The sequence below is a fragment of the Macaca fascicularis genome, chromosome 20 (genome assembly GCF_037993035.2).
Source record: "Macaca fascicularis isolate 582-1 chromosome 20, T2T-MFA8v1.1".
NCBI lineage: Eukaryota > Metazoa > Chordata > Mammalia > Primates > Cercopithecidae > Macaca > Macaca fascicularis.
In genome coordinates this window covers 43,132,957-43,147,290 of record NC_088394.1, presented here as the reverse complement: position 1 = coordinate 43,147,290, position 14,334 = coordinate 43,132,957, and the positions used below count along the sequence as shown (strand labels likewise).

At 38.5% G+C, this 14,334-nt stretch overlaps 1 protein-coding gene across 1 annotated transcript in view; it reads left to right on the top strand.

Moving 5' to 3' along the window:
* Window positions 1-14,334, top strand: part of ITFG1 (integrin alpha FG-GAP repeat containing 1) — a 295,294-nt gene that overhangs the window by 223,524 nt on the left and 57,436 nt on the right. Inside the window, exon 13 of the mRNA XM_005591846.4 lies at window positions 918-961. Coding sequence (XP_005591903.2) covers window positions 918-961 — 44 coding nt within the window. The remainder of the gene's footprint in view (window positions 1-917; window positions 962-14,334) is intronic.

The following is a 14,334-nucleotide window of genomic DNA, read 5'->3' as shown; positions in this document are numbered from 1 at the left end:
TTGTGACTTAATCTCTTCACAAAGGCCCCACCTCTTAACATTGTCACATTGGGTATTAGGTTCCAAGATATGAATTTGGGGGATACCAACATTCAAATCATCGCACCCTGCCTAAGACAAACATTTGTATTAGAATGATTGTCATTCCATAGTCATGTAATATAAACAAACAGAATCAACCATTTTCTTCTGGATATGTGTAATATACAGACAAATATTCATAATTATGAAAATAATGTGTGCTTACCGAGAACTATCAGCTCTTTATCTTATAACATATAGCATTTTTAAATAATAGCATATAATGTCTGCTTTCTTATCAAAGCTATCACTTCACCAAAAGTGGTACAAATATGGTTTTATTTCAGAACTCATATTATTTAGAGATTGTTGAGATATTTTAACCTATTTTTGCTGATTATAGAATAAATGTATCACAAAGTTATTTTTATTTGTTGTAGACTCATCAATTATTTTATAGTTATGCTCTCTATATTAGTTATCAAGGGTACCCAAAATCTTTGACCCAGAATTACATAATGGGAAAAGTCTAGTCTGAGATATAAAGTGCTGAATGCTCTATTTGTTTTTCTTAGTATACATTTTAGTTGGTTCTCATTTAGCACCCCTCTGTCAGAATCTAAGGTTCTATTTTAGGTATGGTATGATATAATCATAATTTATTTCACCTATATAGTTCACAAAATAGTAACATCTTGACAGTTTAGGTTTTTGAAATATTGGTATAAAGTGAACAACAGAACTTTAATTTGCTCAGATCTAAAGAAATGGAATTGGTTTCTGCTTGTGATTATGAATCAATAGAGTATATTAATGGATCTTAGGGAGAAAATTAGAGCTCACTTTAAATATAAACTTATAATAGTAATAATTGCCTGTTGTTTATTTTTCCACAGTTCTTAGTGGTCTGTGTTCTAATGACTGTCCTCGTAAGATAACAGTAAGTAAACTTAACTCTGTTATAAATGTGTCTATGAAAATTCTCTGTATAAGTAGACTCATACAAAATAGTTGTTATAGATTATAATCAAATATCATTATTATTTGGCAGTAAAGAATCCTTCATTACTCAAGAAAACTGTGCTGAAAGTAAAGTACCTTTCCTAAAAACAGTCTTACCTGAAGGGTCGTCTTTATGAAGTCGTTTCTGATATCCTTAGAGGAGTGACTACCCCTCCAATTGTTTTAAGACATTTTGGCATTTATAATATTTCATTACCCTTGTTTAGATTAGATGCCTCTCCACACAGGACTGTAACCCCCTGAGGTCAAGAACCACGTCATCTTGTGTACCTGGTATAGGTCACAGAGCCAAGCATATAGTAGGCAATTAGTGACTTTTTTGTGTGTAGTCTTAATATTGACTTGCTGTCTAATAGAATGTTTCAGTGAAATAACAAATGTGAAAATAATTAGTTTTTGTCAGAACCAATTCATGTAAACTGAAATAAGAATATTGTATTTGAAAGTATGCATGTGTTTGTGTGTGTGTACAGGGAACTGTTTGGGATCTTTGTAGTAATCCTTATTTCAAAAGAAATTAGCCAGTGTTTAAAGATAAGGAAACTGAGACACAGAGAAGTTAAATTATCCAAAGTCATGGAGCTATTAAATAGTGGAACTGCAGTACAAACTAGATGTTCTCATTATTGTCTCATATTCTTACAGTGTCATTAAACATTACATTGACAATATTTTATGTATAGTTGGGAAACTTCCCATATTTAAGAAGTGTGGAAACAGACCCTGACACAGGGATATCATCTAGATTCAAATTGGGGGCAACACCTCTGAAGTAGTGAAGAAAGCAGCAGTGGCAGAAGGAGAAGATGCATGGGGAGCTCTGGAGCTAAGATGATCCTTCAAATGTGGCCCGAACTGAGCCAGAGGGGCCCAGCCTTTGAACTCTTGCATCAATCACACATCACATCCAGACAGGCCTCCAGGAAAGTGTTAACATTTGTATGAGGCAGCTCCCTTTGGCTAAGAACAATCTCCAGGTAGGAACCCTGCTGTGAGCTATTAGCAGCCAACACAGGCCAGCTCAAGGAATAAGTGTGTAGGTCCTGAAGAGAAGATCTGGATGAGGTATCACCACAGTCACTGCCATGTGCATGTGAATGTTTGGTCCAACCCATATACTTTTATATCACTGTAAAACTGTGGATGGGATTCATCAGCCTAAAGATTAACTTGGTCATTCAGATATTATCTACCTACTTTGTGAAACATTCAGACCTACATTTCTCCCTCTAACTAACCATATCTCCATTCTGTGGCTCTTTGATTATTGCATGGTCATGCAAAGAACTTTAAAAAGTTATAGTTGAAACCACTGATTTTACTTACAAGTTCTAGATGAAAGTTTGATAGTAAGTGCTGTATAGCCAAGGTAGGTGACACTTCTTTTTTTTTTTTTTTTTGTGAGACGGAGTCTCACTCTGTCCCCCAGGCTGGAGTGCAGTGGCGCAATCTCAGCTCACTGCAAGCTCCACCTCCCGGGTTCACACCATTCTCCTGCCTCAGCCTCCCTAGTAGCTGGGACTACTAGGTACCCGCCACCATGCCTGGCTAATTTTTTATATTTTTAGTAGAGACGAGGTTTCACCGTGTTAGCCAGGATGGTCTCGGTCTCCTGACCTCGTGATCCGCCCACCTCAGCCTCCCAAAATGCTGGGATTACAGGTGCAAGCCACTGCACCCGGCCAGGCAGGTGACACTTCTAAGATCCATAAGGCTTCCTGTCTCCTTATCTTAAAATATTAAGCCACTTCTATCTTACAGTGAACAGAACCATTTGGAAAGTCACATAAGTAAAGTCCAACATGCAGAGCTGCCTTTGTAGTGACTACCCTTACCACCCAGCAGCTTTGGGCTTTTCTGCAGATAATGTATCTGCCTCCCATTCATTCATTTATGACTTTCTTTGAAATTAAGATCGTGTTGAGCTGCCCTTCACATATATCATTTTCCTTCTCTCTGATATTTTACTGATACCACAGATCACAATTTTATCAGCATGTAAACAAATGCACAGTGTACTTACCCAGTATCACAAATGTCAAATGTATGCCCACTTGTGAAATTATTTACTTCTTGAAAAAGTGGTTCTTCTTCATATTCCTTTGACATCAGATCATAGTAAAAAGTGTTATAATGGATGTGACCCAGTGTGAAACAGAGAGAAAATGTACATCTGATATAGTATTCTCTTCCACTTGAGTTAATTCATGAGTTGAATAGCTCTTCTGCTGGTTATGTGTTCTGTCACACCTGATAGGCAGACTATCAGGTGTATAGAAAGAGGAAAAAATTACTCCGCTCATGAACCGATCCCACCCATATTCGTTCATCTCCATTTTGAAAACTTCAGAGTGTTTTATTCATATTCAGTTTTAGCTATTCACTCCCATGGCCATAGCCCGAACCTAATCTTCCAGAATGGTTTCACTTCTGAAACCCTAATTTCATTTATCCAACTCTGACCACAGCCTATTTTCCAGCTCTCCCACTCTGTTACTCTAATTATACCTGTTCCACTTTAAAACCATTAGTCTCTCAACCTGTATCAGCCCACTATTGTCTTTACCCACCTCCTTATTTAGTTACCACACACCAACATTACTTCTGCCAGTACCTTGAACTCCTATAAAGCACTGACTTTCCACTATACCTGCCTGGGAGAATTTCAGCCCTGGGTTAGTCCAGCTATCTCTTATTCCCTCCTATGCCTAAGATACTGGGCATTTCTGAAGAAAAACCTGTAGCTCTGTGTATTGGCACAGCCCCCTCTGTATTAGTCCATTCTCACGCTGCTATGAAGACATACCCATGACTGGGTAATTTACAAAGAAAAGAGGTTTAATTGACTCACAGTTCTGCATGGCTGGGGAGGATTCAGGAAACTTACAATCATAGTGGAAGGCACCTCTTCACAGGGCAGCAGGGGAGAGAATGAGTGCCAGCAGGGAAAATGCCAGATGCATATAAAACTATCAGATCTCCTGAGAACTCACTATCACGAGAACACCATGGGGGAAACCGCTCCCGTGATTCAGTTACCTCCCACCAGGTCCCTCCCATGACACGTGGAGATTATGGGGATTACAATTCAAGGTGAGATTTGGGTGGGGACACAGCCAAACCATATCACCCTAATTCATGGTTTTCAACCTCACATGAGCACTTTTTGTATTATATCACAGTTTTATGTGGAATCCCAGTCATATTTTCTTCCATTTCTTTTTTCTGGCTTCTTTCAAGATTTTCTCTTTGTTTTTGATTTTTTGCAGTTCAAATATGATATGCTTGGGTATAGATTTTTTCAATATTTCTCCTGCTTGGTGTTCTCTGAGCTTCCTGGTTTTGTGGCTTGAGGTCTGTCATGAATTTTGGAAATTGCTCAATCATTATTACTTCAAATATTTCTTCTTTTGCCTTTCTCTCTTTCTTCTTCTTGTATTCCTACTATGTGTATTTACACCTTTGGCATCTTCAAGCTTAACTGATTCTTTCTTAGGTCATGTCCAATCTATCAATGAGTCCGATAAGGCATTCTTCATTTATTACAGTATTTTTTATTTCTATTTCCTTTTGATTCTTAGTTTCCATCTCTCTGCTTACATTAACCATCTGTTCTTGTATGTTGTCTAATTGTTTCCATTAGCATCCTTAGCATGTTAATCATAGTTATTTTAAATTCCTGGTCTGATAATTCCAAAACGTCTGCTATATATGAGTCTTGTTTTGATACTTGCTTTGTCTCCTCGGACTTTTTGTTTTGTTTTGTCTTTTGCCTTTCAGCATGCCCTGTAATTATTTATTGAAAGCTGGATATGATGTGTTAAGTGAAGGGAACTAAGGTAGACAGACCTTTACTGTGGAAGTTTTAAGGTTGATCTGACTAGGAATTAGGCTGTATTTACTGTTTGCAGTAGCTGTTGTGTTGGAGACAAATATTTCCTCTAGTGTCCTTGTTTTTGTCTCCTTTGGTGTGTCGGTTTCCTTCTTAAATGAAAGATAGCCGGTGATGACGAGCATTTTTTCATGTATCTGTTGGCAGTATGCATGTCTTCTTTTGAGAAATGTCTGTTCATATCCTTTGTCCACTTTTTGATAGGGTTGTTTTTTCTGCGTAAATTTGTTTGAGTTCTTTGTAGGTTCATCACTGGCCATCAGAGAAATGCAAATCAAAACCACAATGAGATACCATCTCACACCAGTTAGAATGGCAATCATTAAAAAGTCAGGAAACAACAGGTGCTGGAGAGGATGTGGAGAAATAGGAACACTTTTACACTGTTGGTGGGATTGTAAACTGGTTCAACCATTGTGGAATACAGTATGGCAGTTCCTCAAGGATCTAGAACTAGAAGTACCATATGACCCAGCCATCCCATTACTGGGTATATACCCAAAGGATTATAAATCATGCTGCTATAAAGACACATGCACACGTATGTTTATTGCGGCACTATTCACAATAGCAAAGACTTGGAATCAACCCAAGTGTCCATCAGTGACAGACTGGATTAAGAAAATGTGGCACATATACACTATGGAATACTATGCAGCCATAAAAAAGGATGAGTTCATGTCCTTTGTAGGGACATGGATGCAGCTGGAAACCATCATTCTCAGCAAACTATCGCAAGAAAAGAAAACCAAACACCGCATGTTCTCACTCATAGGTGGAAATTGAACAATGAGATCACCTGGACTCTGGAAGGGGAACATCACACACTGGGGCCTATTATGGGGAGAGGGGACAGAGGAGGGATGGCATTGGGAGTTATACCTGATGTAAATGATGAGTTGATGGGTGCTGACGAGTTGATGGGTGCAGCACACCAACATGGCACAAGTATACATATGTAACAAACCTGCATGTTGTGCACATGTACTCTAGAACTTAAAGTATAATTAAAAAAAAAAAAGAAAAAAAAAAAGTATTACGAGGAGACTTGGTCTCTTTTCTCCAGTAATACAGTTTAAAAATCTCATAATTAACATAATTAAAGGTTTTTTATACTTATACTTTAAAAAAAAAATGAAAGATAATGTTTACAGTGCTTTGGACTGTAATTCCCTGTTATACAGGAGCCCAGTTGATGAAGTACTGGAATAGAAAAGTGTTCTGTCATCTTGTCATTAGGTCTCACTATTTTAGTGAACCTGTGTCCCTGGGCTGTGACCTTCACAAGTGCTTCTCAGCTTCCCTGTCTTCTTAGGTGACACAGGAAGATGAGAGGGAGCTGAAATTGAGTATTTCCCTTTCCCCAGGTCAGTTAGGCTTTTGTTAAACCCAAGTCAGTTAAGCTCTAGTAAAAGTTTTCTTTGAAGGCAGGCTGTTAGGGAGAACAGAGAGCTCTGGGCATGTTTCAGAATGGTTACCTTCCCATGCTGCTGCTGGAAACATGAAGGCATTTTTCTCCAGTCTTCACAGTGAGAATCTGGTTGAATTCCTGGAGGTAAAACTCACAAAAATGTAAGTGTGAGGGTTCCCCCCTGCCCTGAACCCTTGGAGTTTTGAACACTCAAGCTAGTCTACACTGAGCCTCCAGCAGTTTTTCAGTTAAGTCTTCTTACCTGTATTGGCTCCATCTTTGATCTTCTGCTCTTGGGCGTCTGCTTCTTGTAAGCTGTGACTCTGTTTCCACCTGTCTGTCTCTCCAGTTTGCAGAGTAGCCGTTTGTCCTGTGACCTTAGTTCTCTGAAAGATCTAAGAAAAGTTGTTGATTTTCTATTTCTTTGCTTTTTTCTTATTATGAGAACTAGAGTGACAACATTAAAGAACTTTATATGTCAGACCAGAAACTGGAAGCTCTCCTTGCATTGTTACTGGTTTTGCTTTATTTGAAGTTTGTTTTTGTCCGTTTTACTTCCTGGCTTTTATCAGTGTATCTTCCTGTGTGTCACTTATCTTGATTTTTTTAACTTTTTAAAAATTTGTAAATATCTATGAAAGTATAAATTAGTGTAATAAAACTCCTTGGCTGGGCACAGTGGTTTGTGCTTGTAATCCCAGCACTTTGGGAGGCTGAGGCAGGAGGATCACTTGAGCCCAGGAGTTTGAGACCAGCCTGGGCAACGTGCTGAAACCCCATCTCTACAAAAAATACACAAATTACCTGGGTGGTGGTGTGCACCTGTACCCGAGCTACCCAGGAGGCTGAGGTGGAGAATCACCTGAGCCTGGGGAGGTAGAGGCTACAGTGAGCCATGATCATGCCACTGCACTGCAGCCTAGGCAACAGAGTAAGACTGTCAAAAAAGAAAAAAAAAAAAAAAAACAGAACAAATACATAAAATTCTTGTGCCCATACCCAATTTCAACAATATCGTTATATGCCCAATTTTATTTCACGCATACCACCACCTACTACCCATCCCACCCACTCCTCCCTCTAGAGTACTTTAAGGCTAATCCATCATCTCTAAATACTTCCGTGTGTTGTAAATACACATTTTACTTGTCATACCAGAAGTTCTCTTTCTTCATAAGAACTATTTAATACCCTTTCTACTTTCCCAGTTTCCAGTTCTCAGTAGTTAACCTTCCCTCCTACTTCAAAAAAGAAAATAATCCATAAAATGCAAATCTCTTCAACCATCTACAGTAATTTTGGAGAAGTTATTTCACTTCTGTTAAGCCTCATTCTCCATGTCTGTAAAACTAACCTGTGTAAGTTTCCTATCACTGCTGTAACAAATTAACATAAACTTAGTGGCTTAACACAACACAGATTTTTTCTCTTACAATTCTAGAGGTTGGAAGCCTGAACCATGTTTCACTGAACTAAATTCAAGTTGTCAGCAAACCTACATTCCTTTTTGGAGGTTTTGGGGAGAATACATCCCCTTACCTTTTCCAGGTTCTTGAGGCTGCATATCTTCCTTGGCTCATGGCCCTTTCCTCCATACCCAAAGCCAGCAGTGTTGCATCTTCAAATCACTGACAGTAACCCATACTGCCTTCCTCTTTCTCCTATGGGGAGCCTTGTGATTACGTTAGCCCCACCTGGATATTGCAAGATACTCTCCCTGTCTTGAGATCTTTAATTACATCTGCTAAGTCCTTTTTGGCAGTATATTCAGCAGGCTCTGGAAATTAGGATATGGACATCTTTGGAGCACCATTATTCTGCCTATCACACTACCTTAAGGTTATTGTTAAAATTAGAGGAATTAATGTAGATAGACCATAGGAGGCCCTAATACACAATCAACACTCAAAAAGTTTAGCTGCTATTATTTGTCAATGTTATTGTTTATACCCCTGCCTCTATAATATCGCTGTATTGGTAGGGATAGTAAGTTCCAAATGTTTTGAGAAATGTTGGTATTCCATTTGTGTTTCAGGTATGACTAGAGGTATACTAGACTTCTTGACTTTTTCTTACTGTGTAAATCTTTTTAAACATCACACATTTGTGAAATATGGATATGATAAATATCAGTATTATTAGTGAGTGCTACCATAAATATCTGGGACTCAAAAGAGTATTTATATTCCTGTTTTCTGATTTTTTTTTTCCTTCAAATATCCAACTAATTTTTGAAATCTTTTAATCCTAGTGTAAGGCGTATTCTGACTTTTCACGATGTCAGTGGAGATAATGGCGTTTTTCTCTGTAACTTGGTAATTCTTTTCACCAAAGCCTAGTGACTTTTTCCACTTTCTGGATTATGAATCTAGAAGCAGGCAGATAAGTACTTTTCCCCTTGGAGAGCAGATGGTTTAAAAGTAGTCTTTGACTTCCCCATATTCAAAAAGACTCTGTGCACATTCCTTTGACAGAGCTCCATGGGGGCAGAAAACAGTATCTCTTTTTCTTGCCAGTATATCCTAGAAACTAACAGAGGGCCTGGTGTTTAATAATTTGTCACTTGGGCTGGGCACGGTGGCTCACGCCTGTAATCCCAAAACTTTGGGAGGCTGCGGCGGGCAGATCACCAGGTCAGGAGATCAAGACCATCCTGGCTAACACGGTGAAACCCCGTCTCTACTAAAAATACAAAAACGTATCCGGGTGTGGTGGCGCGCACCTGTGGTCCCAGCTACTCGGGAGGCTGAAGCAAGAGAATGGCGCAAACCCAGGAGGCGGAGCTTGCACTGAGCCCAGATTGTGCCACTGCACTCCAGCCTGGTCTACAGAGTGAGACTCCATCCCAAAAATAATAGTAATAATAATAACAATTTGTCGGTTGACCTCTGCAGCACTAAATATAATCCCTTCCTCCACACCCATTCTCATTGCTTTTCCTCTTAACTGAAAACCAGTGCGCCAGCTGTGCTGTGAGGTCACACCTGCCTCCTCTCCAGGAACCTTATGGGCCTTGTTCCACTGTTTATTTGGCCTATGTATCCGGCTTCCACTTGTCTGCTGGTGTCTTTCCTTCAGCAATTAAGGATGTCTAAGTCTCTTATCTGTACATATATACATATGTACCTTCTGAAACCCACATCCCCTCCAGCTACTACCCATCTCTGTTTTCTTTTCTCAGCCAAACTGCTTGAGTGGCCTGCATTTGGATCTCTCAAATTCCTTACCTCAGTATCCTTAACCCACTGTTATCGTCTAGCCTTTGAGCTTATGCCGCTGCAGCTGCATGTGATACTGCCAACACTTATAGGAACACTCCCTTTTCTCAGCTGCCTTCATGCTCTTTCTTCCCAGCTCTCCTCCTACCTGTCTGGCCATTCTTCCGGGTTTCTTTATGGACTTCTCTTCTGCCTATCTTTTAAATGTTGGTGATTTTCAGGTTCCATCCTAGATTCTCTTCTCACTGTATATACAATAGTCCCCCGTTATCCACAAAGACACATTCCAAGATCCCCAGTGGATGTCTGCAACCTTGGATAGTACTGAACCCTATGCATTTTGTTTTTCCTACACATACGTACCTATGATAAAGCTTAGTTCAGAAATTAGGCACAGTAAGAGATTAACAACAATAATAACTGATAATAAAATAGAACAGTTGTAACAATATACTGTAATAAAAGTTATGTGAATATTTCTCTCTCAAAATACATTATGGTATTGTACAATGAGTAACTGAAACCACAGGACACGAAACCGCACATGAGCAGGGACTACTCTAAACTCTTTAAATGATGTCAACCACTCTTCTGAATATCAGACCTTTGTATCTGAGTCACTTACAAGGAAGGACCCTGAAATCTAACGTTCCCCACCCCCAAAACCTAGTCCTCTTCCCATGTTCCCTGGCTCACTTTTTCCTTTCCCTTGTCCCCCAAATCTACTAGATTATCATTCTTTCCTCACAACTGTCCCTTCTCTCTGTCCTGTTACTGTATTTCAGGCCTTTTTTTTTTTTTTCCTGACTGCTGCAGTTATCTAAGCTATCCTTCAAAAACATACTACAATAGTGATCTTTCTAAAGCACAAACCTTCAGTGGCTCCCCTGTACCCTTGAGAGATTATCTAAATCTAGCTTCCTGAGATAGAGCCCTGGTTTACCCCTTTAGCCTTATCTCTTGCAGTTTTTCTTCACGCCCCACCCCACAACTCTATAATCAGCTCCCTGAACCGCTGTGTTCTGTCACCTCTATCACCTCCTGCTCCTACACCTGCCTCTGTACCGAAGCCTTGTCTTCTTCACCTTCTCCTAGTTTGCTCTGTGTGACCTTCGAGTTGGCACTCAGACAACATTTCCTCCAAGAAAGAATTCCCTGGCTTCCCTTTGACACAGAATTGGATGCACCTTCTGTTGCTTCTTAGCACCCTATGCCTAGTCCTGCTACTGTCACTTATTATAGTTTAAAGTGGGTGAGTATCTGTGTTAAGTCCCTTCAGGATTGTGTCTTATTGATTATTCAGTCTTTACTCCCCAGCACAGTGCCTGACACATAGTTACATAATAAATATTTGAGGTATGAATAAATGAGCTTTCTCTAGAATTTGGTTTGCTTTTTAATGGGCCCTCGTTGATAAGTTTACCATCGCATCTCTCACCCCAATAGCATATTCACTGTTAAGTATGAAAACTTGAAAAATAAATTACAAGCTATTTACAGAAGAAATGCATTCTGGAAAAGCTCTGATGCAAAGGAAAAACATTCCCTATTAATGCTCACAGAAATATCTCCTAATGAAACACAATTCTTTCCGTTGTTATAACAATTAATTTTTAATATATGCAACAGAACAAGGTGACTTTAACTTTTTCATCTTTTCAATCAGAAGGGGTCTCAGGCTTTTACCTATTCTATTTAGGAACATTCTGACAAAGCCCAGGCCAAGTACATTTATCTTTGGGTCAGACGCCGTGGCTTACACCTGTAATCCCAGCACTTTGGGAGGCTGAGGCAGAAGACTGCTTGAACCCAGGAGGTCGAGACTAGTCTGACTAGCCTGGGCAACATAGTGAGATCCTGTCTCTACAGAATAAAAATGTTTTACATTAGCTGCATATGGTGGCACACGCCTGTAATCCCAGGTACTCAGGAGGCTGAGGTGGGAGGATCACCTGAGCACAGGTCAAGGCTGTAGTGAGCTGTGATCGCACCACTGGGCTCCAGCCTGGGCAACAGAGTGAGAGCTTGTCTTTAAAAAAAAAAAAAAAAACCCTCTTATCTTTATTTTAGTGAAGTGAATGATCTGACTTGGTACAGTTTTACCATGCTTTAAAGTATAGCAGGCATTACTTCAACCAGTATTTATTGATGATAACTGATTTATTTGACATTCCTTAAAAGATTACTCACTCCTTAATTCTGTTTGCCTTTCTTTTGTCACTCCTGACAGTGGTAATATCATGCTTCCTGTACCAAAGATAGAAAAACGATGATACAGATATTTTCTGCATATAATATGCCTTTTTACAGTCCTTTACTTACCTTAGTCAGAGGGAAAATATCTTGTAGTTTTCATAGGAAAATAACCAGAATTAAAGGAAATGATATTTGATTTAATGTCTTAAAGAAATGAGTAAGAAACAATATAAAATTTTCAATATTAAACTAAATTGAGCATTGCAGCTAATGTTAATGAAGATAAAGACAAATGCCAGTGAATGGTCACTTAAAAAATAAACAGGATTTTTAAAAATTACCCTTGAGAAAAGTTAAGTCCATTCTATAAGTCAGCTATTTTTCTAATATTTTAGAATCATGAATTTATATCATATAATACCTAATTATTGATTATACCTAATACAATATCTTTTATATGTTTTTCCATTTTTATTTCATCATCCAGAGCCAATGATTTAAAGTATTATTTGCACTCCATTGTAGGAGCCCAAGACCTTGAAACAAACCCTTAGGTAATCAGATAATTGACACTAACGTAGAAACCACCAAGATTTGGCTTACTTAAAAAGTCTCTAAAGAAAACAGAGGTATTCCAACCCCAATTTTATATGATAGTAGGCACACAAGAGATGAGGTTAGTTAGAAAGAATCTATATGATACAACACCTAAACTGCATTACATCAGTGTGACACATCCTAGAATGAGAAAAAGGGTGCCAATGATAGTCTTTTCTTACTGATAGTATGAAAAATTGGACCATCACTAATATGTCTAAATTTAACTTCCCTGAATTATTTCGAACAAGCATCAGATGTGACTTTAAAAGTACGCCGTAATATAACCCAACTATGTAAAAGGTATGAAAGATACAGCAATACTCCTTGTACCTTTATTGTATAGAAGAAACACAAAGTAAAAATTATTCCAGATCTCTTGGCATTTTCTATGAGCGTAGCTATTTTTAGTATATTTTGTATTAAACATTCATATGGAGGTAAATCGCACTATTTTAGAAGAAACAAATGAAGCTTAATGCTATGATATATGGGATAAGAAACCAAAAGACTTATAGGTCCAGGTATCAGTTGTATCATTTCAGTTGGGAAAGGAAATTGGGAATTGAAGTGTTCATTATACAGATGGTGTAGAAGAGCCATTCTCAAACTTCTTGGTCTATGGACCCCGAAGAGCTTTTCTTTATGTGAGATACATCTACTGACATTACTTTATTTGAAATTAAAACCGAAATAATTTTAAATGATAATGTTTTTAAAAGATAACCCATTATATTAACATAACCTATTTTATTTTTTAAAACACTATATTTTTCATATCAAAATATTAGGGAAAAGAGAGGCATTGCTTTATGTTATTTTAAATCTCTTTAATGCTTAGTGTAATAGAAGATAGCATGTTCCCTTACCTCCTTTTACATTCAGATTTTTGTGGTATGTTGCCTTGGTTGAAATAGATGAAAAAAATTCAGCCTCACATAACTATGTAATAGAAAAGGGAGTGTTGGGCCGGGTGCGGGGGCTCACACCTGTAATCCCAGCACTTTGGGAGGCTGAGGCGGGTGGATCACGAGGTCAGGAGATCGAGACCATCCTGGCTAACATGGTGAAACCAAGTCTCTACTAAAAATGCAAAAAATTAGCCAGATGTGGTGGCGGGCACCTGTAGTCCCAGCTACTCGGGAGGCTGAGGCAGCAGAATGGCCTGAACCCGGGAGGCAAAGCTTCCAGTGAGCCGAGGTTGCGCCACTGCACTCCAGCCTGGGTGACAGAGTGAGACTCCGCCTCAAAAATAAAAAAATAAAAGGGAGTGTTTTAATATCCTATTCAGATAATCGATATACACCAAAAAGTCATCAAGTGACAGTTTCTTAAGGTTGATTGCAATGTGGATTTTGAAACTTTATCAATGAGTTGTTCCTACTTTGTTATGGTACTCATTGGTATTTGTTTATTAAAATATTGTTTAATTTCCACATATTTCCTTCTGTTGTTGATTTCTAATTCTGTTGTAATCAGAGAATATCATTTGTACAATTTCAATGCTTTTATATCTACTAAAGCTTGTTTTATGGTCTCGCATACCATAAAACATAAAACATAAACCTTGTTTTATGTTCTCCAGGTCTCTCCTGGAGAACATTCCATGTGTGTTTGAGAAGAATATGTACTCTGCTAGAGTTGGATGCAGTGTTCTCTACATGTCTGTTAGGTCTAGTTGGTTTACAGCGTTGTTCACATCTTTTTTTTTCCTGTTGATCCTCTATCTGGTTTTTCTATCCATTATTAAAACAAGTATACTGAAGTTTTCAACTATTATTGTTGAATTATCTGTTTCTCCCTCAAATTCTTTGGGGCTCTGCTGGTTAGGTGCATACATGCTTATAATTGTTATGTCTTCTTGATGGATTGACCCTTTTATCATTATACAATGTCTTTTATTGTGTCTAGAAACAATTTGTATTAAGTTAAGGTGTATTTGGTCTGATATCAGTATAGCCATTCCGTTTCTCCTT